The sequence below is a fragment of the Syngnathoides biaculeatus genome, chromosome 1 (assembly GCF_019802595.1).
Source record: "Syngnathoides biaculeatus isolate LvHL_M chromosome 1, ASM1980259v1, whole genome shotgun sequence".
Classification (NCBI taxonomy): Eukaryota; Metazoa; Chordata; class Actinopteri; order Syngnathiformes; family Syngnathidae; genus Syngnathoides; species Syngnathoides biaculeatus.
Window position 1 is genome coordinate 14,683,185 of NC_084640.1, and position 26,935 is coordinate 14,710,119.

The 26,935-nt window shown below is 46.8% G+C and overlaps 1 protein-coding gene across 2 annotated transcripts; it reads left to right on the forward strand.

The window, feature by feature from the left end:
* The first annotated feature begins 2,426 nt into the window (after positions 1-2,426).
* On the forward strand, positions 2,427-25,868 carry zbtb10 (zinc finger and BTB domain containing 10). Of its 2 annotated transcripts, XM_061820826.1 has the most exons (5): positions 2,427-3,694; positions 13,878-14,874; positions 18,756-18,812; positions 21,012-21,187; positions 22,311-25,868. In XM_061820826.1, the coding sequence occupies exons 1-5, from the start codon at positions 3,071-3,073 to the stop codon at positions 22,614-22,616; spliced, it is 2,160 nt and encodes a 719-aa protein (XP_061676810.1). In that variant the 5' UTR covers positions 2,427-3,070; the 3' UTR covers positions 22,617-25,868. The 2 variants fall into 2 exon arrangements, with proteins under 2 accessions (XP_061676810.1, XP_061676817.1); XM_061820833.1 differs by lacking the exon at positions 18,756-18,812.
* The last annotated feature ends 1,067 nt before the right edge of the window (positions 25,869-26,935 follow it).

Below are 26,935 nucleotides of genomic sequence, written 5' to 3' on the forward strand. Positions count from 1 at the left end.
CATACGTGCATAAAGAGAAGTTAAACACGACTGTTTGCAATAAAACTAGAATAAAGCTAAACTACTCCTGTTTTGCAGACACGTGGTTAAGGCGAGCTGAAACGTGTTGCCCTTTTCAGAACAGTTAAAAATGTTATTTACCGTAATTTCTGGCCTACAAGCTGCAACTTTTTTCACATGCCTTCAACCCTGTGGTTTATGAGGCGATGCGGCGCTAGTGTTAGCGCGGCCCTAGTGTTAGCGCACCTAGTTATAAGCCACGGTACACAGAAAGAGTTTAGAGTTTAACGCTAGCCTCTTGCCAATGCTGGTGCTGCGCTAACGTTAAACTCTTTGTGTGTATTATGGCTTATAACTAGATACGCTAACGCTAGCCCCGCGCTAGCGTTAAACTCTTTCTGTGTACCGAGGTTTATAACCAGGTGCGCTCTCTAGGCCGGGGAATTACGGTATTTATTGCAATCTTCTCTGCGCCTTCCCATGCCAGTAGTTGACCTCTGTGCTTTTTTTTTTTTTTTTTTACGACATACTGATAGCAGCGCCATATGCTAACCTGCTGCATTTTCCTCACCGCACTGTTCATATTCCGTAACCGTCTTCGCCGCTAGACGCTTTCCTCCACGCCCTTTCCTCACGCGTTCCGCCGGCGTATTATTCAAAATAGGCGCCGCATATTTTTAATTCCAGTGGGAATAGCGAGCCACGCGCAAGGCGCGCCTGCGGGCCCCGCCGGTCGACCATTACGGCGGCGTGACACATCCCCAAAACAGCCACCTTAATGTTATCTAAGGCCGGGTTATGCCCCCGCCGCTGTTCACACACTGGCTGCAAAGCCCTTAATTGGACGCCGGTGAAACTTTACACCCCGGCTATGCAAACTATCGCGAATGCACAAAGCAGGACACACACAGACACACACATACAGTACACACAGAGAGAGGAAAGTTCTCATGGTTGATTGCTGCTTGCTGGGCCCGCGTACAACTGCAAAGGAGGCCGAAGTGGACATTCTGTACTGTACGCTGCGCAAGACGGCAACATTGTGGGATGGATGCTCGCTGCACCTCGTACTCTATGATCTTGTTCACAGACTTCAATCAAGATGAAAAGTTAATTACAGTGTAATATGGATGCCGACCCAAATGGCTTTTTGAGGCCGATGGGGATGCCGATAAATTTTAAATCCATCAGCTAAACATTTTTAAAAAATATATGCTGAATAAAATGCATGTTTTTGGTCCATCAACACCGACAGCAATAAAGACACGATATGGGCAAAACATTTTGCTATCCTTCAGTATTTGTTTCACTTTACAATAGAAAAAAATTGGCAACATTTCTTTTGAGGGGCGGTTGGATAATTTTTGCCGCTTTTTAAAATATTTTGTGTGAATACCATTATCTTTGTTTGATGTGGAAATATTTTAATATTTAAATAATAAATGGACAATTTTTGCTCATTTGAAAATGAAAAATATCAGCCAATAAATTGGCGATTAATCAGTTGTATGATGTCGTCATAGCAGGGTGCACACAATCACTGAATTTGAGGGATGAATCCATTGAATAAAATTGTCACGTTTGTTGTATCATTTATTATTATTATTAGCATTATTATATTTTCTGGTTGAGGTAAAAAACTGATATCATATTTTTAAACAATTCTTCCTTAACTCAGTACATTATGTGCACTTAATATAATGTTTAAAAAATAAGCAATAAATAATGAAAATAAATAATATATAATATCCATCATTTTCTTTGCCGCTTATGTTCACGAGGGTCACACGGAGCGCTGAAGCCTATATGATAAATGTATAATAAATAATAAAATACTTTTTAAATGTTTTTCAGAATTTGAATAAAACAATGTTAATAGTATAATATTACATACAGTATATAATATCACATAATTTTGACTGACCAAGGCAAGCAGTAAGTGGAATTGTGTAAGTCATATTTTTATTGCAAATATTTGAGTGCATTTCTATTTGTGTTTCACAGTTTGATAACTACAATGAGTGAATTAAAAAGAAAATACAAACAATATTATTCTCAATTATGAAGTAGCTTTTTTAGTAATATGACATTTCATTAAATAATGATCTATGGATGTAATTGATTTTAACACTTATTGTTTTGTATTTACCATTTTATAAATGTATACAAAATCATGTCAAGTGTATTTTAATACAAAATATGCAAATGTTTGTTCTAAACATATTTTACATTTGATGGATCACTATGTTTATTTTATAGTATTTATATTGGGTTATGGAAATATAATGTTTGTGCATCCATGTATTTTATAAATAATACAATAATAAGAAGACTCAAAGCGTATTTTTCAATTCTAAAACGTATTTTTTATGGAAGCGAAAGGAAAAATAATAGTTGTAATTACTACTCATTTGATAATGATGTGTTCCTAAGGGCAACGGGAACCAGAATTACGGCAGAATAGTGTCACGTCACGTGGTCATATCACACACAACAGGGATTTAAGGGCCTTGAAAGTGCGTTTATGTGCTCGGAGAAGAGACTGAAAGCGTTAAAAAAAAAAAAAGAAAGAAAGATAACTACATCAAAAAGAGCGCGCGCGAGACGGAGAGATATGAGAAGCATGCGGAAAATGGGTGCAGCCTTGCACACACAAAAGCCCCCATTGGCGATCCGCGGCACCCCCATCTCCCCCTCTTCGAAGCGGCTCTCCACCCCTGCGCCTCCGCCTCCTCCTCCTCCTCCTCCAGCACCAGTCGAGGTGCATTGTGGGGAGGAAAGTCGTTGCCATTCGACCTCTGCGGGGCCTGCGCGGACGCAGCGAGAACCCTGAAAATGCCATTATGCGCTTAAACGAGCTATTTATTTCCGCATAACCGACACACTCTCACCGGCCGGGGGCCCGGCGACCGATAAACGAGCGGCGGAGGGAAGGACGAGCGACGGCGGCGGCGGGTAGGAGACGGCGAGGAGGCGGAAGGGGGCGAGAAAAAAACAAAACAGAAAAAAAAAGAACATTTTGCCGTGGCGGGGGGAATCCTGGTGAGACGTTTATCACAAGCGCGAGAAAATGTCCGGTGAGAGGAACCGCAGGTCGCTGGCGTTCCGAGGCGGTGGACTAGCAGGGCTAACGGGCTCCGGAGGCTCCAACTCCGGCGGCGGAGCGGGGAACGGTAACAGCTGGGAGGTCCCGGCCTGCCAGGACCGACATTTTAACGGCAACCGGCCGGACCAAGACGACGACGGCGACCTGGGGGCGACGGGACCAACGCGGAAGCGGGTGGAGGGCGCAGGCTCGGTCAGCGACAGCACGGAGCCCGAGGCGGAGGAGGAAGAGGACGCGGAGGGGGCGGCCGCCGGCAGCCGCGGGGGCGACCCCGACTCGGCGGCGAACGGCTACAAGGAAGCGGGCGCCGAGGACTGCGCCCGGTCGGGAGGACCCAGGAAATGCGGCGTGGAGATGAGACCGCAGACGCTGCTCCAGAAGCACTCGCTCTTCCACGCGTCGTGGCTCCACGAGTTCCCGTGGCTGCGCTTCTGTCAGCAGACGGGGCTCATGTCGTGCTCGTGGTGCCGCGACGTCGCCTCCCGGAGCGGCGACGAGCTGGCCAAGGGCAGCCGGAGCTACAAGCGGGCCCTGCTCCTCCGACATCACCTGTCGTCCGACCACGGCAGGAATGACCCGAGCAAACAGGTAAACCGCCTCGGTAGCACCCCGACCCCTTCCGCTCTGCTCAAACCTTTTTACGTACAGAGCTTTTTAAACCACACGGACTCGTTTTTATCCACTCGCTTTTTTTTTACGGGTGACATTTTAACCACTTTATCCAACATTTTATATCGAATATGAGCCCCGATGTTCGGGGCTAATTAGCTTAGTGAGCTACCTCGATGCTAATGTAGCCCGTAGCTTCTTCGCTGTGTTGCCGGGATTGGAGGTTTGTGTGTTTGTTACAAGTTTAGCTGACTTTGTGTTTACTGTGTTTTTTTTTGTTTTGTTTTTGGTGTGAATACCTTTTGTACTTCCTAGTTGTACTTGTTTGTTGTGTAAGTTGTTTTCTTTTAAGTCGTGGTGAGCAACCTGTGGCCCGTGGGACAAAAAAAAAAAAAGGCCCGGGGCTGTGTCCCTTAATCGGGTCCGCCAGAGCGTTGACGTGACCAAATTTTCATTTTGGTTGTTTTTCCCCAGACAATTATTATTTTAGGGTGTTCAGAATTTGTTGAATTCTATGATTTACTCAAATTAAAATTATGATTATCTTGCAAAATAAGATGTGAAATTTTAACTTAAATTTTGATTTGGTTGCTATCGAATTATTTTTAACACGTGATTTGTTAAAAGTTATCTAACAGTAAATTAAATTATTGAACATTATTTTTTTTCTTAGAATGAAAAATCTTCCCAATATACACAATTTTACATGAACCGATAAATAATGCGCGTGTTATTCTTAATTTTCTTGTTTGATAATAATTAAATCATTAAAAAAATGAGACTATGTGAAAAATAATTTTGCATTTATTCAACGCAATACAACCAACCTTTTTAATCTATACTTTTTTTGTGTACGTTATCGAATGATATTTTTGATTATAAGTAACGATACATGTGAAGGAAAATACTACTTAAACCGTGCGTTTGTGTGTGTATAAAAAAATATTGGGTTAAAAAAATTAGATATACAGTGTGTGTGTGTGTGTGTGTGTGTGTGTATATATATATATATATATATATATATATATATATATATAAATATAAAATGTCCTTTTGAGTACAAAGGTTTTCTCACACCTGCTTAAAATGTAAGCAGGTTTATTCCACTGGCACTGTACAGCACCCCTGCCCCCCATCCCCAATAATTTTTTTCATTGCATCAGCATCTGGCTTGATTACTATCAAGCCAGAGGTCACAGTGACAAGGGGAGCGGCACCTTCCCCCCCCTCGCCCCCCTCCCCTCGTGGGCCCTCCCGTGCAGCCTCTCAAGGCTCCGGCTCCCCGGTGACCTCTGGTGCCTTTTACACCCCCCCCCCCCTCCTCCCTTTGGGAGCTAAATTAGAGGCATTATGCCAGAATGAGCCTCCAAAAATCCATACTGGACATAAGCAAAAAAAAAAAAGGGGGGGGTGGAGCAGTGCGAAATGGATGTGCCTAATACACGGGTGTTAAACAACGAGCCACGTCGTAGTTGCGGTTGCTAGTTCAGAATGTAGCATGCAAAAAAAAAAAAATGAAAAATGCACTGTAATTAGTGGAAAACTGACATTGTTTGCCACGATTGACAAGATTTTGGACGCTCTAGACAAAAGCTTTGAGTCGCTACTCGGTCACAACGCGCCTTTAAAATGGGTGCAAATATGATGTTTGCAGCGGTGTTTTGCACAAATTACCCCGTAATTATTTCAAAAGCTGACTTGCTTTTAAGGTTAGTTAAAAAGTTAAAACGGTACTAGCCAAGAATGGGGGGGGGGGGGGAAAATAAATTGTTCTTAAAGCGACGCGGTGGGACGGATCGGGTATGTGGGCCTCAACTTTGACACTCAATAGAGAGACACGGCATAACCTGACCCGCCCGTCATCCACATATTTGCGGATTAACGGGCCCTACTGTTCACCCTTTGGGGCAGATCTTATGATTAGGGATCGTACGGCGCACGCGGCGACAGCAATTTTGAAAACGCACCCCTTAGATATAAGCGCAACGTGTCTTGTAGGGTTATAGACAAATATAAACATACATACAGCTATTTGCAGGGGCTAAGGAATTAACCCCAGAGAAAAGAGTCAAAATTTGACCAAAATTGACACTCCCTAGACATGGCCATGGAAATAAAATGGCAAAAAAACAAAACAAAAAATGAATAAGTGGTGAGATTGATCGAGCGAAATACAAAATGGAAACACCCGCGAGAAGCCGCAGTGAGCCACAACTCGTACGAACCAAAACCAGCTCCTGATGGCAATCACCGGGCCAGGGGTGTCAAACTCATCTCCCCCCCCCCCCCGGCCCAAATTGCAGTTCCGGTTTACCCTCAGAGCGCCGTCACGACTGCGAAACCAAAATATCAAATCGTCTCATCATGTTTACATCATCAGTTTATGAACTAGTTTTGAAATCAGAAATCTAGGGCAATGTTTGTTTTTTTCAACTATTTACGTTTGGTAACACAAAAATGCTTGTAATATCTCAACGTTATCATTTATGGTACATGACAACTTGAAATTTTGGTGCCGATTTTTACAAGAATCATGGAAATTGACACTGTGGATTTGTCTTCGCGGGCCACATAAAATCATGTGCCGGGCCGGATCTGGCCCCCCGGCCTTGGGTTTGACACCTGTGCACTAGTCCATCCCTCCTTTATAATATTAGTTTGCTTCTTTGCAGTCACCCATGTGGCAATTAAAAAAAAATATATATATATATTTTCAGCGTGCATGGAACGGATTAATGTCATTTCAATACATTTTAATGAGAGAGATTGATTTGAAATTGTTGCGGATGACTCAAATTCATTTTGTTTTGAAATATTACACCCGATATTTGAGGTCTACGTGACTGCGTTTGAGTGCGGGCGTTTTTGTTTTTATCTGGATTTTTTTTTTTTTTTTTTATGGCGTCGACGTTCGAACACGACGTTCCGCGACGCCATAAAAACAGGGAGCGCGTGGCCAACGTCGCGGACCATCCCAATCCGGTGTCAAAGAGCGTTTCTGCCGACGACGGCGCCGAGCGGGCCGTCAGCGGCGCACTTACGAGGCCCGTTTGGGTCGGGAAGAGGATTGGACAACCACATTTAGTTCCTTCGCCGGGCACACGCGATCGCTAATCAGAATGACTTAAAGTGATCCATTAGCTTGTACACACGTCTAATCGGGGAGGAGAGCACAGCGAGTGGATTACGGGGCTCGGGGGGCAGCGGATTCTGTCCAGCAACCGGAACCCCCACGTGGAGGCCGCACATCCTCGTGTCCCGTGTCGCAGCGCCGGCGATACTCTGTTTTTGGAAGTCGGCAAAGCACCGGGGGGAAAGCTAACTCGATTAGCGGGCGGCTCGCGTAAATGTGGGTCTCCTCGGAGGGGGGGGGGGGCTGTCAGGAATTGTCTGGGCGGGGGTCTCGTGTCTGGATTTGAAATCTGGAGCGGACCAAAATAAGGTTGAAGGGGTGGAAAAAAAAAAGAGAAAAATGTGACGCGAGAGACTTTTTAGGAGTAGTATGTGCAAAACTTGCAGTGTAGTAATGGAAAAGCGGATTTTTGACTTGGTTGAGTTTTTTGGTTCCTCTCTATTTACATCTCCCAAAAAAAGGCAACAAATAATACAAAAAAAATGATTTGAATTTGGCGGCACGGTTCCAAAGTCCCGGGTTCAATCCCAGCCCTGCCTGTGTGGAGTTTGCATGTCCTCCGCGTGCCTGCGTGGGTTTTCTCCGGGTGGGCACTCCGGTTTCCTCCCACGTCCCAAAAACATGCAACGTTAATTGGACACTCTAAATTGACCCAAGGTGTGATTGTGAGTGTGGCTTTCATTTGTCTCAATGTGCCCTCCGATTGGCTGGCGACCAGTTCAGGGTGTACCCCGCCTCCTGCCCGTTGGCAGCTGCGATAGGCTACAGCACTTCTCGCAACTCTTGTGAGGATAAGCAGTGAAGAAAATGGATGGAAATTTGAACAACTGCCTCCTTTCCCAGCATTGTGTACAAATATGAAATTAGTCTTATCAGTACAGCCATCCATCCATTTGCTTTGCCGCTTATCCTCACGAGGGTGGCGGGGAGTTCCCCGAGCCTATCCCAGCTGTGATTGGGCAGGAGGGGCGGGGTACACCCTGAACTGGTTTCCGGCCAATTGGAGGGCACGCAGAAACAAACAGCCAATCATCCTCCCAATCGCACCTAGGGGCAATTTAGAGTGTCCAATTGATGTTGGATGTTTTTGGGATGTGGGAGGAAACCGGAGTGCCCGGAGAAAACCCACACAGGCGGGGCCGGGATTGAACCTGGGTCCTCAGAACTGTGAGGCCAACGCTTTAGCAGCCGATCCAGCGTCCCGCCTCTTAATCAGTACAATTTGGCCTAAAATTTTCACTTTAATTAGTGAAATATGAATATTTTTCTATTTCAGGTCTTTTTTTTTTTTTTTTTTCTAGGAACATTTTTCATTTTGGTTCCCTGTTCGGGCCCGTCAGTCAGTCAGTCGGTCGGTTTCTAAAGAAATTCTACCCTCCGACTGCAGTTTCGGTCCACAGGAGAAAGAAGGAAGGGAGAAAAAAAAATCCCCACTCGGAATTTAGTTTCAGTTTTAATTTCTGACCGCCGCCCTTCGTCTGCCCCTCAAAACGTGACGGCGCAGGACTTGACCTGACAGGTTAAAGAATCCACGTTTTTTTTTTTGTTGTTTTTTTTTACTAAAAATATGCCAAAATTTAGTCTTGGTCATCAGATCAAAAATGTTAGTACACCTTTGTGGTACATTTGACCCGTCAAAGAGTGGCTATGTGATCCCAAGGCCCAAAAATTTTGGGGGGTCTGGGGGGGGGGGGTGGGGTGTCATTTCACCGTTTACTTGTACCTTCAACAAAGATAAGGTTGTCTCCCCCCCCCCCCCATTTCTTTTTGCCGTCTGGCAAAATATCTCCGACGAGATGTTTATTGGGGGCTAGGGTGGGCTCCAGCCAGAGGGGGAAATTCTTGCTGAATTAGTGATTGTGGTCTGTGGACCCCCCCCCCACAACTTGTACTTCTTCTTCTATGGCGCGACATTGTTAGGAGGCCGGGAGACGCTCGGCACGGCCCTCCCACACCTTGGGCCAAATGCACACAGACGTATTGTTCTGGTATCTGGGGACCGGCTGGTTGGGTTGGGGAGGGGGGGGGGGCGTTGACCACAGTAAATGTGGACCTTTCGGGGAGGCAACAACGCCGGCCTCAGGGGGCCCGGTCACGAGAGTTTTTGGGTGGGGTCGTTGCGGTGTTTGTCGGGGTTAATTTCTGCACGGCGACAGTGCTGGATCACGGTTTGGGGGGGTCGGCGGTTTGTTTGGGTTTGAGGTTTATTCGCGTTGCGACCCATCTCGACGGATTGGTCAGTCTACGTGCGAGCGTCTGGTTGTGGATGGTGGCGTACAGCAGGTCCTTGCGTGTGTTGGACTATTGCGTCAGCCATCACGGTACCGCCGTTGGGCCATTTCTTTTCCGCTTCACGACACCAACGGTGTATCAGAACCTCTGGATTCCATCTCGAGTCTCACCTTGGAACACAAACCAAAACAAAAACCTCACAACTTGCTCGTGTACGTTAAGGTACGACTGCGTAAAACTCATCGGAGATCCCCTTTCAGTCGTCCGCTCGGGGTATTAAAACGTAGCCGGATCCACAGCAGCTTTGTTTCCAGGTCTCGGCTCCCGCGCGGCACATCTGGGGGGGAAAAAAAGGGTGCGGCGAGGACCGGCAGCCCCAGCCGGACCGAGTGCGCAACGCTAAGTCCAAGACTTACTCCCTGGCCTCCCGTCCCCGCTGTGCGCGAACGGCTAAAAAAAGCCCGCAGGTGGAGTTTAGCGCCCTGGCTAATCATTAACAGGATCTCCAAATCCTCAGGTACGCCGGAACCTTTTTAGGTCCTGCAGTCTGTTCTGGGACAGCGGTCCGATTCCCGTGTGATTCGAATCACTTTTTTTGTGTGTGTCTGGGGATGTGGGGGGGGGGGGTGTCTATTATTATTTTTGTCTATGTAATATTGGCATAAGCCACTGTAATGTTATAGACAGTTTGTAAATTAATTAATAGGGGAAATCAAATAAAAAGATTCAATTCAAATGCGCCATATTTTCCCGTTTTAGCCACATTCGGAACGATACGACTTCGGCGTCGCGTGTTCAACCGTACGCCGCTCTCCTTAGCTAAAACCAAAAAAATAAAAACGCGGGGCTCCGAGAGGGCCCGAGTTCCACTTTGCGGCGTTCCTCCGCACGGCAACTCGACTTCGACGTGCACGCGTCGACTCGGTCTTTTCCCCCCGCCCCGGCGCACCCCCTGGCTCCGTCCCGCGCGGTCTGCAGAAGAAGCGATTTCACAAAAGGCCCCACAGTGAGTGGACAATGAGCCTCGGGGAGAACGCGGGCCATTGTGAAGGCCGCTTTAAAAAAAAAAAAAAAAATGGGGTGACCCGTGGACTTCGGCGCTCGCTCGCGTTCCTTCGCCCTCCTCCTCCTCTTCCTCCTCTGCTCCACATTTTCTCTCAAGGTCTCGCCCGCGCCTATCAGCCATCTCTTATCTTTCCATTGTAACTTTTCCTCCATTATGAGGCTCCCTTTTCAGTCGTCCGGCCCCGCAAAAGCATGTTCCCGTTCTCTCTCTCTCTCTTTCTCTCTCTCAATCCCTCACTTCCCATCTCTCTCTCTTGCACTCACTCTCCCTCCAGCTGTGTGGCCAAGGATGGATGATAACACCCCCCCCCCCCTCATCCCCATCCATCCAGCCAGCCACCCTCCCACTCCTCTCTCTCTCTCTCTCTCTCTCCTCTTTATATGCCACCCCGTGTGCCCGGGCTGCTGTGCCGAGCGTGGGGGGCGGGTTGGGGGGGGGTTGGGGGGGACCTCAGAGAAATAGAATTAATCGGCTGAAACCCCAGCTGTGTGTGTGTGTGTGTGTGTGTGTGTGTGTTTGGGCAGCGTGCTTTCCGTGTTTGTTTACGAAGGTGGTGGGCGGGGGCAAAAATGCCGGAGCTATGTGAATTATTCTGGATTAGGACATCTGCTGCGCAGTTTGTTGTTGGGGGGCGAGGGGGGGTTCTCACAATTTCGGTGTTTTCTGTATTCTCGATCCAGTTAGTATGTAGCAACCTCACTATTTGTGTGTGTGTTTATGTGCATGCCTACTGGATATACCCCCCCCCCCGGCCCCGCCCCTATTTTACTGACTTGGTACCAGGCTGGCTCTTTGCCTCGTGAGGATGGCGAGTGGTAGCGGATGTGGTGTAAGAATGAGACCGGTGGAATATATGTGCCGAGGAAGTGACTTTCACCGGCCTTGTTAGCGCTGCGCTAGCATGTTGCTGCCGTGTCTCGGTGATATTTACCGGTGAGTTTTATTTTAACCGGCCCTGTTAGCGTTAGCACTGGCTTCAGCGCGGCGCTAGCGTCGGCGTTGTCTTTCTTTGTAAGTATCTCGTGTTTCGATGTGGGCACTTGCGGCTTTTACACAGCTGGTGCGCTCTGCAGGCCGGGAATTACGGCACATCCCAAATACTAGCGAAAGTCGGTTTGACAAAATGTCCCCATTTACAGAGTCTCCACACAACCGAGCGGATCCGACCCCACACGCCTTGTGTCGTAGCATTTTTTTTTTTTTTTTTTTTCCCAGGAGTACAGAAGTACAGTATCTGCAACGATACTTATATCAATAGAGGGGCTTCGACTCCAACCCCTCGGTGACCCCGAGCAAGATAAGCACAAAACAAAATGGCCGCACGGAACAACAAAGACCGGTCAGCAGCGCGCAGACCTCTGCCAAGGCCGAACCATCACGCTAGATAATGCCGAATAGATTTGAGTTTTGCGTTACCAATCAAAAATGCTTGCGTTGTCAGCTTTGTTTGTTTGCCTTTCATCATATTTCATATCCATTTTCCGGAGGTGATTTTTTTTTTTTGCGCGCTTTGCAAAGTCATCCGCAAATTGCCAAACAAGTGAAGCTGCGACGGCGGGAGTTAAAAGATTGTCCAAAAAAGACAGACACAGTTTGGAGGATTTAGCCGAGAGGTGTCGCGGTGGTGCGCCATGACTACCTTTTTTCTTTTTTCTTTTTTTTCTTTGAAAGTTTCACAGCGACGCGATAATAAATGATTGACTAAAAACAATGTCAATGTCTAAGCCGGCCTGCGGTAAAGTGTAACCAAAACACCAGAAGGAAGCTGGCGTTCCAGGACTTTTTCCTGTTTTTTTTTTTCTGCGGTTAAGTAGGAAAGAATCTATTTGATTTGATTCCAGAGCTCACTTGTATCACACACACTCAGCTGTGGGGGGAAAATGGCCGCCAGCAAGCCGATAGCCGCGGCGGTTGTTTTGGTCTCAGGAGTCCGCATTTTTTTCAGATTTGTTCTCGCACCGCAGCAAATTACTTTGACCCCAAGATTATTATTGGAAATCTCCGCTTTTTTTGGAGGTGGCGAAAAGTCGCAAATTGTGGTGGAAAATATGTGTTTTGGGGTTCTGAAAAAGTGACTGAATGAAACCACCTGAAGATTTGCTGCGCCGTTTTGAATTTAGTCAACATTTGCTTCCCGCTGGGAAGCATTTTAGGGAGATTTGAGGGTTGACAGATGAGCAGTGTTTAAAATAAAAAAAAAAAAAATTAAAAATTGTTCTGAATGTCTTTTGTGTCACATAGTTGATAGAAAATCAAATTAGAGTAAAACAAATAACTTATTTTCCACCACATCTCCTTCTATGGGAAGCCCCCCAGTTGTTATTTTCCAATTTTCACTGAAAAACATCCAAGTTTGTACGGGCCAAAAATTCCGAGTTCTCCAAATCGACACCTCAAAACCCCTTTTTGGGGAAAAAAAAAATGAAAAAAGGGCGTCGCTTGCCCTAAAAACTCTTAAATAGCGCAAATGGAATACTCCGTGTGGCCAGTAAAATAGGTCATGTATTTAATTTGTGGGTTTTTTTTGTTTTTTTTGTTTTTTTCTTGAACGTATTCGTCCCGGAGGATTTTTCAAGGCCTCTGAAGTACTCATTCCATATTTTTTTGTTTTTTTTAAAAAGCCACACTGCCGGTTCAACGCTCGACTTCAGCCAGAAACTCTTCAGGAGGGATTCCCACTGAAGTGCATCTCGGCTCGGACGTAGAACACGCTAATGTTTTCCAGGCCGGGCGGCCCATCCCTCGATTGTACCTCGTTTTTGTATCTCCACCCACCACCCTCCCCGCTCAACCCCTTCTGGAAGCCTGCGGAACCAGTTCCTCGCCCTCAGCAGGCGTGTCGGGAACCCTGGGGTGTTTGCCTACGCCAAAGAGTCAAAATGAAGATGAGGCTACCGCCGGGGAAATGTCGTATTTGTATAAACACACACAATTGTGCTTTTTTTTTTTTTTTTTTATTTTGCACACAGCGTGCTCAAAACGTCCTGCGGCAAAACTTTCAAAGTCATGCGTCCCCTTCAATAACAAAGTGGGTGCCCCCACCATCCCCAGCCCCTCGCTACCCGCCACACTTCCTTTAAAAGACAATTTTTTTCAAAACAAAGCCGGTATACCGAACAGGCTTTACGTTATTAATCTGGTGCGCAAACTCCTAACCTCTCAATGGCTGTCATGAGACTCTAAAACCTGAATGCAGTTTTCACGTACCTTAGAAGGTATCAGAGTACCTAAAGAAATGGTCCAGTTCCACTGCTGTTGGGTCCTAGAAAATAAAATAGTTGTGGTTTTAAGATGAACTGATACAACAATAGTTTGAACACGGAAATTTTCTAACTTTAAGAACTGGTTTCGGATAGAAGCGGCCCAAATGAGTTTCCTCCGCAGGGTGTCCGGGTTCTCCCTTAGAGAAAGGGTGAGAAGCTCGGTCATCAGGTAGGGGCTCGGTGTCGAGCCGCTGCTCCTCCGCATTGAGAGGAGCCAAATGAGGCGGCTGGGGGATCTGATCTGGATGCCTCCTGGACACCTCCCTGGTGAGGTGTTCCGGGCACGTCCCACCGGAAAGAGACCCCGAGGACGACCCGGGACACGCCGCAGAGACTATGTCTCTCGGCTGCCTTGGGAACGCCTCGGGATCCCTCCGGAAGAGCTGGAAGAAGTGGCTGGGGAAAGGGAAGTCTGGGTATCCCCACTGAAGCTGCTGTAACCGTGTTGTTTTCCGTGTCTCCGCAAAGGAATCGGGGAGGCCCTCGGACAACGCCAGCCCGTCCACCAACTCCTCGGAGGACGACTACCGCAACAAGCCCAACGAGAACTCGTACTGCTACCAGCTGCTGCAGGAGCTGGACAAGCAGCGCAAGAGCGGCATCCTGTGCGACGTCAGCATCGTGGTGTCGGGCCAGGTGTTCCGCGCCCACAAGAACATCCTGGTGGCGGGCAGCCGCTACTTCAAGACCCTTTACTGCCTGACGCAGAGCGAGGCGCAGGACCGCGCCACCGTCACCCACCTGGACGTGGCCGCTGTGCAGGGCTTCTCGGTCATCCTGGATTTCCTCTACTCGGGCAACCTGCTGCTCACCAGCCAGAACGCCATCGAGGTGATGTCGGTGGCCAGCTACCTGCAGATGACGGAGGTGGTGCAGTCGTGCCGGGCGTTCATCAAGGACGCGCTCAACATCAGCATCAAGCAGGAGGCGCCCGACTCGGTGGTGGTAGACTACAACAAGCGGCAGACGGTGGCCAAGGAGGGGCAGCGGGGGCGCCCCGACCGCAAGCCCAGCAACTTCTGGGCCACCAGCATCCTCTCCAAGCTGTCCATCAAAGCCAGCAACAACCAAGGCAAGGAGGCGGCGGAGGACGGCGAGGAGGACGCCAGCAGGGTCAAGGAGGAGTCCAGCGACGTGGAGGTGACGCAAGTCGGGGCCGGTCCCCCCGGCGCCCCCACGGGCAGCTGGAGCCACCACAACGACAATTCCTCCGACTCCGCCGACAACAACGAGGCCCGCGCCCAGGTGTTCGTGTGGAACGAGCCGGGCGCGGCGGCGGCCATCAAGCGCGAGGCCCCCGACGCCGCCGTCGCCGGCAGCGGGCGCCGGAAAAAGCAGGCCACCACGCGGAGGTTCGTCTACAACTTCCCGCCCGAGCCCGAGGAGGGCTTCGACGAGGGCATGTTCATCCAGCCGTCCGCCTCCTACCCCCGGGAGGACTTCTCGTCGCTCTCGGAAAACGCCGGTAGGACGCAAATCTGCTGAATTTAAAATACACTTCACCATTGATTTGACACACGCGCGCTGTTTTCCTAAAGATCCTCTGTCGGGGTTTAAATATCTAAATTCAACTGAACTAAAAACTAGCTGGTAAAGCGTTGGCCTCACAGTTCGGAGGACCCGGGTTCGATCCCGGCCCCGCCTGTGTGGAGTTCGCGTGTTGCGTGGGTTTTGTCCGGGTGAGCATTCCGGTTTCCTCCCACATCCCAAAAACATGCGACATTAATTGGACACTAAATTGCCCGTAGGTGTTATTTTGAGTGCGGCTGTTTGTCTCGATGTGCCCTGCGATTGGCCGGCGACCAGTTCAGGTTGTAACCCCGCCTCCTGCCCGTTGACAGCTGGGATTGGCTCCAGCACTCCCCGTGACCCTCGTGAGGATAAGCGGCAAAGAAAATCGATAGATGGATGGTTAATTATCATAAGAGTTTTTGTTTTGTGAGTTAAACAATAATTGCGGAATGATACGGCAATATATGCAATATAGCAATATACCAGATTTAGATAGTCTGGAGAGAATAGATTTCTTGTTATTGTTAAAAATAAATATACATTATAACATAATTATATATATTATTATTATATATTTTATTATATTATACATTAATTACAATAGCATACAGTTTTATACATACACACACACCTAAAGATTTGTGAAATTATCGTTAGTGGTGTCTTAATCTCATATTGCGCATTAATATCTTCCTTTGATATTAACATTACAAGAGGAGGTTTTTTGCTCCATCAGAACCGCTTGTAGGTCAACGTGACCCAATGGCAAAACTGTAACTGTTAATTTTATCATTTTAAATTTGCGAACACCCCCCCCCCCTCCCTACTACATAATAGAGGGAAATTTGTCATTTGAAATATGACGCACAGCGAGTAATAATTTGCCGGCCGTGCGCAGTCGCAAATCAAGTCGTCGATTTGCGACTAAAACGCGCGCGCGTGCGTTTTTAAAAGCCGGAGCGCCTCCCCAGGCCCAACCTGCCCCGCCGTTGCCTCTTGATGATCCTCCCGATAATCGCTTCTGAGCGTGCGTGCGGGTGGGGGGGAGGGGGGTGGGCGGCTTATTCCCACGTTAACGCCCGCTTTGTGGGCACCGATGCCGCACAACCCCACGCTACACACTCTCGCCCTTCCACAATAGTGTGGGGAAAAAAAAAAAAAAAAAAAAATCTGCACGACTCCCATTTTCAAATCCTCTTTTGTGTCCTCCCCTCTTTCTTGTTTATTCCACCCCAGTTTGTATCCTGGAATAACCTTTTAATCCACCCGCCGTCCTTTCTCGCCGGCCGTAATCTCTCCTTCGGCCATTAAAGCGGCGCTCCTCCGCCGTGACGGAAGCGCGGGATGTGTTTTTCCTTTTTTTTTTTTTTTTTTTTTACGACATTCGCTTCCCTCCCTAATGCAGGATAATGAAGAAAGCGCGGGGGAGGCCGGGGTGGGTTCCTCTCCCTCAGGCCTCCCCCCCTAAATGCGCTGCAATGCTCTTAGTGCCTCCAGCTCCTCTAATGCGCTCCACAAGTGATGCCGTTGGGGGGGGGGGCGCACGCGCTAATGGCCCGCGCCCAAAGGGTGCAACGTACAGTACGCGTCCGCCGGCGGGAAAGAAACGCGTGGACTTTTGATGTTTTCTTATCAGCGGAGTGGATCGGCTTCTCTTTGCAGTCTGAGGGCCGTGCCGGGCCGATTAAGCGCCGCACAGTGCCGGGTTTTGTTGCGCGCGTCACATGGCTTCAGCGCAGCCCCCGCGAAAAGAAAAGGCCCAAAAAAAAAAAAAAAAAAAAAAGCGGCGTGCAATTGATTTGGTGAGAATTTGACTGCCGATGAACCCCGCCGAGACTCTGAAACGGAGGGCCGAGTCCACGGCGGTATCAAAATGCTATACGCTGAGGATATAAAAAGTCTACACACCCCTGTGCAAAATCCAATTTTCTTGTGGGAAAAAAACATGAACTCGCTGCATGTGAAAGAGGGTCACACGCATCCATCCATCGTTTTTTTTTTTTTGCCGCTTATCCTCATGACGGTCACATGGAGTGCTGTAGCCTATCCCAGCAGGAGGCGGGGTACACCCTGAATTGGTTGCCAGCCAATCACAGGGCACATAGAGACAAACAGACGCACTCATAATCACACGTAGGGGCAATTAATGTTGCATGTTTTGAGGATGTGGGAAGAAACCGGAGTGCCCACCCGGAGGCACGGGGAGAGCATGCAAACTCCACACAGGAAGGGGCGGGATCGAATCCGGTCCCTCAGAACTGTGAGGCCCAACGCTTTACCAGCTGATCCACCGTGCCGGGTCACACCCAGTTTGTCTCTAAAATACCCGTTTGTAGACCAATCCCTGTAGATGGCAGCATTGCATCCCTTTTGGATTTGAAAGGAGCACAGTTTTCGATAAAGATAAAGATCAGGTGATGAATTTTGGCTCGTCACATCGATTATGAGGGAGAAAAATGCCAACGAGCTTTTAGAGAATTTAGACAAGGTCAGGCACAGTCTCGCACATGAGCTGAGCATGAATATGGATGATATAAACCGGAGTATGTGTGCTGTAATCGTGAGAAAGTATGGAAAAAAAACTGACATTCATCCCAAGCAGTTGTGGTGAGTCGGCGTTTTATACTTTGCAGTTGTTTGTCGGATTTGTTGAGAGGAGCGTTCATTATTTGCAGGAATTTGATATTTTCGGTGCAACTTCGTTGTCAAGGAAAGCAAGTTTTATTTTTTTTCTGGACTTTCCAGGTTTCCGCGAGGTCGCGCGTATGTAAAGGCACCCTAAAAATAGCTGGGGTACCTAGTGTGGGTAGCACATTTTTGTCCAAATGTAATAGCTTGGAGACAACCGGTGGTGAAGGTCGAATTTTGGTCTGACGGCTGAAAGTGAAGGGTTGGAGTCTCCAAGTGCCGCCAGTCTACAGGATTAAGCATTTGAATATTTGAACGTAAAAGGACCGACACCAGTAATGTGGCAATTAGTATTCTTTTGTGGTTACTCTCTACATGTGTTGCTGCACCGTTTGCGTAACATGTTGGTTAAAGGGTTGCAACTACCCCAAAAAGCAACGCTAGTTTCATTAGCCAGTCTAGGGAGTGTTGCATTGTTTGTTAGCATTAAGCTAAGTGACGGTAAAGCTATGCGGTTTTAAATATAAGATGTGTAATTCTCATTTTGTGTTTAATTTGACAGTAAAGTGGGAAACAGGCCGAAGTATTTTTCCCCCCAAAGAATTGTTTATTAAAAATTTTTCCTGACATCCCTACAAAAAAAAAAACAAAAAAAAAACGAGGTCATGTATAAGTCAAGTTTGCATTGCGTAACCTGTTTTATTTCTGTTTCTCCTCGGGGTGTAACATCACGAACTGGTTTAAAAACTTAATTGGCAACGAGTTCGCTTTCCAGCGCGTTTTCCGTTCCGTAAGCCGAGTAGTTTTGGCGGGGCGGGGGGGGGGGGGGGGGACCTCCTCCTGGTCTAAAGGGCGGCCACCGTGGTCGCCAAATATTGACCAAGGGAGCGAGGCGGCCGTGCTCGACGCGGAGGAACCGGACACGAGCACCCACAGGTGCGGCCCACCCCTCCCTTCCCTGCAACGCTGCTTTACATACAATCGAGCCGAAAACGTGGGCGTGTTTGTGTAAGTGAAGCGCTCATTGTTCTGTGTGCGTGTGGACTGATTTGTGTATACACACAAAAAAAAAAAAAATCCTCACCCGCCTCCTCTCCGTCAAACCCCTCACCTCACCCGTTTTTCTTTCTTTTTTTTTTTTGTCTCCCTTGCTTCTCTCCTGAAATACCCAAACCACGCCCCCCACCCCACCCTTTTTTTTCCCAGAGCTGGCCAATCAGATCCAGTATAGCATCATCCAGCCAGGGGAATCCTGGGAAAATGGTAAGATCCAAGAATTGTCGCACTCACGATCGTAAATCGGGGTTGGGCAACATAGGGTGCGTGGGCCAAATTGCCGCTCGCCTTGACGTTCTCAGTACGGTAATAATGAGCTTTATTGGCCTAATTACATAACAACACACGAGCAATTTGTCTCTGGGCGTTGGCGTCACAATATTTAACCCTCAAATCCTCACGGTATATTTATGTATATAAACACCAAGATGGAGCAGGAAATTATATGATTATAATATATATATTATATATAATTATAAGACACATTTATGTTACATTTAAATATATTTATATCTTGGGTGGTTTATTTATTATTTGAGGAAATTTTGAAAACGAGCTCCACACCGCCTCTGTTTGAATTCATAAACTGACACACCTGTGAGCGTGTTTTCAAGATTTTAGTAGCAGTTTGTACACTTACATTTTTTTCCCGTTTTTGGTAGTATTTTGTTTTTTTAAATGCCGTAATGTCGCCTTGAAATGACGACGTTGGTTGGTCGCGGCAAAATGGAGCCGTTCAAAGTTTTTGTGCATTTTCCCGCAAACTACACGACTGCGTCGCGTACGCGCGCACGTACGGTATTAGGACTTTCCAATTATGTCACGCCGGAACCAGGTCATCGCCTTGGCAACGGCGCAGTTGTATGCAAAACGGTTGCTAAATTAGGAAAGAAAAAAGGTGTGCCGCTCCTTTGTCACTTGAAATGAGCAAGGCGGCCAGAGCGGCCTCTTAAAGGAACATGCGCGTATTTAAAAAAAAAAAAAAAAAGAAAAGAGTGTGCCTGAACCAACACACACACACAGGTAACCTGGGATTCATCAACACCGCCCCCCCCCCCCGCCCCACCCGAGTCAGACCATCACTTCCTCCCCCACTTGGCAACCTGCCTTGACGACGGCACTGTTTTGAGTTCAAACAAAAGGCAGTGACTCTTCACTCCCACCCCGACGCCCTCCCCGTGCTCCATTTTGAAGCGCTTTCAAAATCAATAGGCCGCTAATTTACGCTCAAAACCATCTGTCCACGGTAGCTCGTTAGCGTCGGAGGGGTGGGGTGGCCACGGGGGAGGGCGCTGTTTTTATTTTTCAAACGTTAACGCGCAGATCGGCCGCCCGTCCTTCTCTTTCGCGCCTTGGTGTAAAAACCGGTACCCAAAACTCCGTGAAAATGGCGCTCGCTAGCTGCCGGAACCCTAAACCCCGCTAGCAGCTAGCTTGCGAGCATTTGGCAGCTAAAGAATGACATGATAGCACTTTAGCTTTTTAGTCTCATTAGTTTCATAAGGGCGGCACGGTGAGGTCAGGTGGAAAGCGTCGGCCTCACAGTTCTGAGGACCCGGGTTCGATCCCGGCCCCGCCTGTGTGGAGTTTGCACTTTCTCCCCGTGCCTGCGTGGCTTTTCTCCGGGTGGGCACTCCGGTTTCCTCCCACATCCCAAAAACATGCGATTGGACACTTTAAATTGCCCCAAGGTGCAATTGTGAGTGCGGCAGTTTTTTCTCACTGTGCCCTGCGATTGGCTGGCGACCAGTTCAGGGCGTACACCGCCTCCGTTGACCGCTGGGACAGGCTCCAGCACTCCCCGCAACCCTCGTGAGGTTAAGTGGCAAAAGAAAACAGACGGATTGGTGGATGGGTGTGACCCGCTTTTTTTTTTTTTATATATATATCACAAGAAAATTGGATTTTGCACAGGGGTGTGTAGACTTTTTATATTCTCATAGAAAAAAATGGATGGATAGTTTGATAAGATGCAGCTAAGCTAAGCTAAGCTAATTGGCATCCGGCCACCATCTTGGATGCGCCAACCCTCACATTAAAAGGTATGAAAACATTTGAGGGACGCGAAACCCAGCTCGTAACTCGTAGGTAAGTTTTTACCGCCGGCTTAAGAATCAGGTGACCACTGTCTGAAGGCTCCTGCCCGCCATGTTGGATGTGCTAACACTTTCATTGATCGGCTAGCTAAAAAAATCCTAAACTTCACTAACATGTAGCAGTTAAGCTCGTGAGCTGATGATGACAATGATCGGCAGGTCGTTTTGACAAACCTTTGCCTCACTTGACCTTTAACCTTCTTCTGAGGACCCCAAACAGAGCTAGCAATGAACCAGACTCGCGTTTGCCGGTTCACCTTTTAAAAAGGGGATTAAGGTGGTTTTTCGCCGCCTCCTTGTCCCGCCACAGGCGAGTCGCCGCTGCTGGCCATCAACAAGCTGAAGTGTCCGCACTGCAACTACATCGCCAAGCACCGGCGCACCCTCAAGAGGCACCTGGTCATCCACTCGGGCGTGCGCTCCTTCAGCTGCGACATCTGCGGGAAACTCTTCACCCGCCGCGAGCACGTCAAGAGACATTCCCTGGTCAGTGCACGTCATCCATCACTACTATGAAATATTAGATATTTAGTTGCCACTGGCTAGCATAACAGGGGAGCGGCTAAAGATCCAAATGCAGAAATTTGCCCTGAACCTAGCTGTGGCGCGCAGAGCGTTTAGCTACGAAAGATCCAGATGATTGCTCCCAAGCGCATTGATTGGCCTTTAAACCTAATATGGCGGCCTAAATATGGAAACTCATTTTTGTCGCGGGCCACAATGTAGCTACAGTTTCCCTCAGAGGGCCATGATGACTGTGAAAGCAGAATAATATTGTCATATTACACGCTAAACGTATGAGCTAGCGATCCAGAATTTGAGCAGAATGGGTTTTTCAACTGTTCACGTTTGGTCCCGCAAAATCGCTTGTCACATTTCAACGTTATCATTGATGACACGTGACAATTTGAAATTTTACTTGCAGATTTTTCACAAGCGGGCCGCGCAAAATAACATGGCGGGCCGGATCTGGCCCCCGGGCCTTGAGTTTGACACCTGTGCTGTAGCGCATAGCATTTAGCGACCACATAAGTTGGTGATTGCCGCAGAAATGGTGCAGTTATGGCTACCTAGCTCCTGGTAGCTATATCCGATGATGCGCTAACTCTCTCATTGTTTCGCTTGCAACTAGTTGGCTAGCATAACAATCACCCTCTAAATGTGCTTCTTAAAATTTGTTAAAAGGCAGCAGTTAAGCTACCCAGCTGCTCGCCCCTCGTTCGTCGATGGGCTTTAAAATGTACCGCGGGGACCCGAAACCCGCTGTGACGGTCTGAGCGCTCCCCTCGTGCCGAAAAGCCTCCTTGCGACGAACGCGGGCGCGCGTCGCTCACAGGGGAACTCCGGGAACGTAGCAGGCGCTTACTTTTCAGCACCGGGAGCGTTCAGACCGTCACGCCGGCTAGCAACTGGCAAATGGTCGCGGCTAATGCCCCAGCCGATCGCGGACCTTGCTAGCTGCTTCCGTCTGCCTAAACCCACCAAGCGTAGCGTTTAGCAGCTAACGGCGTTAAAGCTTCCCAACCGATGGCGGGCAAAGAAAACCAAACAGTCGGACGGGAACCGGACTCACGCCTCTTCCCGCCCCGCCCGTACCCGATCCCGGCAGGTGCACAAGAAAGACAAGAAGTACAAGTGCATGGTTTGCAAGAAGATCTTCATGCTGGCGGCCAGCGTGGGCATCCGCCACGGCTCGCGGCGCTACGGCGTCTGCGTGGACTGCGCCGACTCGCACCAGGCCACCCAGGAAGGCCTGGAGGCCATGGAGTTCCCCCGGGACGACGACTTCGAGGGCGACGAGGGCGACGACCTGCTGGAGGGCGACGACTCCGCCTCCGCCGACCACGACCGAGCCGCCTGGGCCCGCGGGGGCGGCGCCTGCCCCGCCCCTCCGGGGGACGACAAGGAGTTCTAGCCTCGTGGCTTTTGTTTTTTTTTTTTTAAATTTATGTAAGCTGGTAAACAATCAACTCCAAAAGTGCTATCAAAACCTTGAGGTTGCTTAATTGCGCGAGTTTGACGGATATTAGCGACGACGACGGGAAAAAAAAAAAAAGAGCTTTGCTAGTGTGGGAATCCCGCCATGTACAGATTTAATTATTATTATTATTATGCTTATTATTATTGTTAATGCCCACCAGAGAAAGATTATATGGAAAAGAAAAATCAGGTTGTTGTTTTGTTTTGTTTTTTTGGGGGGGGGGTATATGTATGTTTTCTGTTAAGGTGCGGGAGGGCTCGCTAGGCCAATCATTTGGGCGTAAAAAATTTTAATTATTTAATTTAAGATTTTATGGTCTTATCACAGATGATCTAATTTTTATTAATTTTTTTTGTTTTTTTTTTACTTGCTGTGTAGATGGCGTTTAGTTGCGCTAATATATTCTATATTATTCCGTTTTTCTTTTCCCCCCCTCCTCCCTCCGCCTCCCCCTGTGCAAATCTTGGAACCAAAAAAACTGTTTGGTGACTCTGTTATAACAGCCATATTTATATGATATATTAATATTAAAAAAAAAAACGAGGGCTGTGACATCATGCCAAACAGACCGCACACCAAGATGGAGCAGGAAAACTACTGAATACGCTTCGATGAAAAGACACCTTTGTTATTATTATTATTAATTTTTTTTAAAGAGTTTTACGAGAAAAAAAAATTATTTAAAAGTATAAGAAGTGCGAGGAAGGTGGCGGGGGGGCTGTTCCAGCTAGCTTTATACCAATCGCAGCGTCACGCTAACACTTTAAAAAAAAAAAAAAAAAAAAAAAGCATTTGACCTTCACTTAAAGCTTGAATCGTTAATTTTTATGTTTTTTTTTTTTTTTTTAATGCCAAATGACGACGTTTGGTGCTGTAATGCTTTGTCGCAGAATACTGGACCTACAAAACAAGCGAGGCTTTAATTCTTATGATGTCTGTCGTCTCGGAAGACAAAAAAAAAAAAAAAAAAGCTTCAATTGTATAACTGACGCTTCACCTCCTCTCTACAACACTATCGCCTCTTTCACGCAGAGATCCCACCCAAAAAATTCCCAAAAAAAAAAAAGCACCCGGCATTTGTCTGCCTTTGCCTGTCACGCCATCCCCCAGCAAAAAAAAAACAAAAAATCCAGGCTTTAATGCTTATGTTTGTTGTCTTCAAGTGAATCAAAGCTGTACCAGAACACCCGAAGTTTATTGATCCGCCTCTGCCTTTCACAGGGACGCGCGCCTCGTGTTAAAAGCCGAACTCAATGCGGCTTTGTCGCAAAATACCGGACCTACGGTGTGGCATTTAATTGTTATGATTTCCGTCATCGGCAAAACCTCAACTTCCTGTCGCACCAACCGCTTTCACCCGCAGTAGTTTTAAGAAATGTTAGCTGTTTGTTGAATTTCACACCTGCCGTCGCAGGGTACCTTTAACCGAAGGCGGCTCTGTCGCAGAATACTGGACCTACAGCACGGCTTTGATTCTTATGATTTCTGCCATCAAAACCTTCATTTCCGATGACACCAGCCTCTCTGTCAAACCGAGATCTCGCAAAAACGCCGTCAGGGAAACCGAGTGATAAGACTTCATCCCCGTTTCGGCTTTGCGAAATACGGCTTTAATTCTTATCATCTCTAGTCATTGAAATCTTCGCCTGTATTAACACTAGCCTACTTGCAAAAACAGGGCAGGAGAAGTTCGGTGTTAAACTTCACGTCACGGAATACTAACCTGACGGTACAGTTTTAATTCATATGATTTCTCATCGTCAAACCCTTTACTTCGGACAACACTAACCTCTTTCACGCAGTCTCGCAAAATAGGGTTGGAGCGGTTGATTTTTCAACCGAACAACCCCCGGCCTAGCGGCACGTAATACTGGACCTGCAATACCGCTTTAATTCTCATGATGTCTCCTCATTAAAATGTTCGTTTTCAACAACACTCGCCTCTTTTACAAAGAGCCTTGCCAAAAAAAAAAAAAAAAAGCTTCACTTGGTCGTCCCGTCATTGTTGAACACTGGACCTAAAGTACGGCTTTAATTCTTACGATGTTACGCGACACAACAAGCTTCACCTCCGACAACACTAGCCTCTTTCACGCGGATATCCCGCAAAATGGTCTTCTCCCCGCAAACATGCGTCGGCTGTGAAACTTCGCATACCGGACCGACGGCGCGGCTTTAATTCTTACGTTATTCCAAACAGCGCCGAGCTCGACTTCCGGCGACACCAAAATCGTCACCGGAGCCGTAACGGAAGAGCCGCCTTTTTCCCAGCGAAAATCGGACTATTGAAGAAATTTGACGCGGAGACACAGCGTCACGCAATTGGATAATTTGACAACAAATCAAAATTAAAAAAAAAAAAAATATTTTTCGGGCTTCGTACCTTGGCCCTTCCCGCCTCTGTTACGGCTCTGATGCGATTTCCCAAGGCGGAAAAAATGCTGGGTCGTGGCAAAAAAAAAATATATATATTTTTTTAAGGCGGAAAAATGTCGGTGTAAAAGGGGGCTTCTGTGGACTATCAGGTAATCTTTGCCATTCTTCTTTTTTTTAACTTTTTAACGTGTGCATTTTATTGTTTTATTTTTTTCCCGTCTAACTACCTGCAGTACTTTTCCATTTCGTTGTGTTCTGAGGACCTAAGCGGACGTCGTTTTGTTTGTATTTGGTACCGAGTTATATGCCGTTTATATATATATATATATATATATATTTGGAATCACTTGATTGTGACAGGACGTCCAAAGTGTATTTTTTTTTATTTTTTTTTTTTTTTCTTTCTCTCTCATTTGATTTCCTTTTAATTTTGTCTGCCAGGTGGTTTAAAAAAAAAAAAACTTCTTTGTTTCCACGACAAAAACGAGTGAAGCTCTATGGCGCCATCATAGACACGCACTTATTTTTTGTGATGATTTTTTTTTTTTTTTTTGGCCCAAAAAAAATGGGTCCAAATGGAACTTCTTTTTTTCTTCATTTTCTAAAATATATTTAGCTGTTTTTTTTTTGTGTGTTGTTGTTATTTAATATATATGTTGACTCAAAAAAAAAAATGCAATCAAGACTGTTAATTTCTATTTTTTCCAACCAAAATGATTACTATTGTTCTTGTTGTCGATTCTTTATTATTATGAATAATGGGTGAGAGGAGCCGGGCGACATGTTAATGCGACCATTCACTTACCCTCTTTTTTTTTTTATCGTTTCCTCCCGTGACTTCAGCACATCGCTTTTCTTAATCGCGCCTGTACGGCGGCTGTGTGTGCGAGCGCACGTATGATTATGTAGTATGTGTAGTATGCGTGTTCATATGCAGTTTGTACGAGACACCTCATCTTCCTCGTGTCACTTTCAAAAATCACTGTGGGTAGGGCCTACGATATAACTTATATATATATATATACACATATATATGTGGAGAATCTATGAGATATGAATATATATATATATGTATATCAAATCTATTATTTAACTTCCTTCCCGCTTTGCCGTGTGCTGCTCGTCTGTTACTTCCTGTCTCCTATGATTCGCGCCATCCTACTGATTTTTATTGTCGATTTTAATGCTGTAATTATTTTATAGACGTCAATTAAGCAAAACGACAAAAAAAAAAACACACTATGGATTTTTTTTTTTTTTTTTGTTTTGTTTTGTTTCCTAAAACACACACACACGTAACACCATCTGCATCACTTCCCGGCTGTATTTTTTTTTTTTTTTTTTTTTTTACGCTTTCAAGATTTTAAAACACAAAAAGATTTAAAAAATAAATAAAAGTTGTATTTTTCAACTTGTTTGCTCTCTCTGACAGCGATGCAAAACTCGGTGCCCTCCGAACACAAAAAAAGCTAAATTCAGGTTACTCTTTTTACGTTTGTACCAGAACTTTTCAAAGATGGAACTTAACATTCTCCTGGTTTGTTTCTTTTCTCTCTGTTTTCCAAAAAAAAAAAAAAAAAAAAAGTACTACTGTTCCTCTGTGTACTACATTTTAAGAATAAAACTTTGATATTGCTCTCATTTTTGTGGCATTTGGGTTTTTTTGGGGTGATTCTCACGTGGTTGACTTTGTTTCTCAAATTATTTTCATATATTTACGTGTAATCACTACATGCTGAGTATATTTTCAGTGTTCAAATTTGCGTTTGAATGGTGATTATATTTCTTAAAAAAGTGCTTTGTGCTGCCACCGGGTGGCCGCTGCGGCGCGCAGTTGCTGTTTGTCGCACCCTCCACCAGGCGGCAGCACTTGTACA

Excerpts from the sequence above, each read along its gene's own strand:
- zbtb10 (XM_061820826.1), top strand. The coding sequence starts at position 3,071 with ATGTCCGGTGAGAGGAACCGCAGGTCGCTGGCGTTCCGAGGCGGTGGA. Across the intron at positions 14,875-18,755 it reads GTCGCTCTCGGAAAACGCCG|AGCTGGCCAATCAGATCCAG; the intron begins GTAGGACGCAAA and ends TTTTTTTCCCAG. Across the intron at positions 18,813-21,011 it reads AGGGGAATCCTGGGAAAATG|GCGAGTCGCCGCTGCTGGCC; the intron begins GTAAGATCCAAG and ends GTCCCGCCACAG.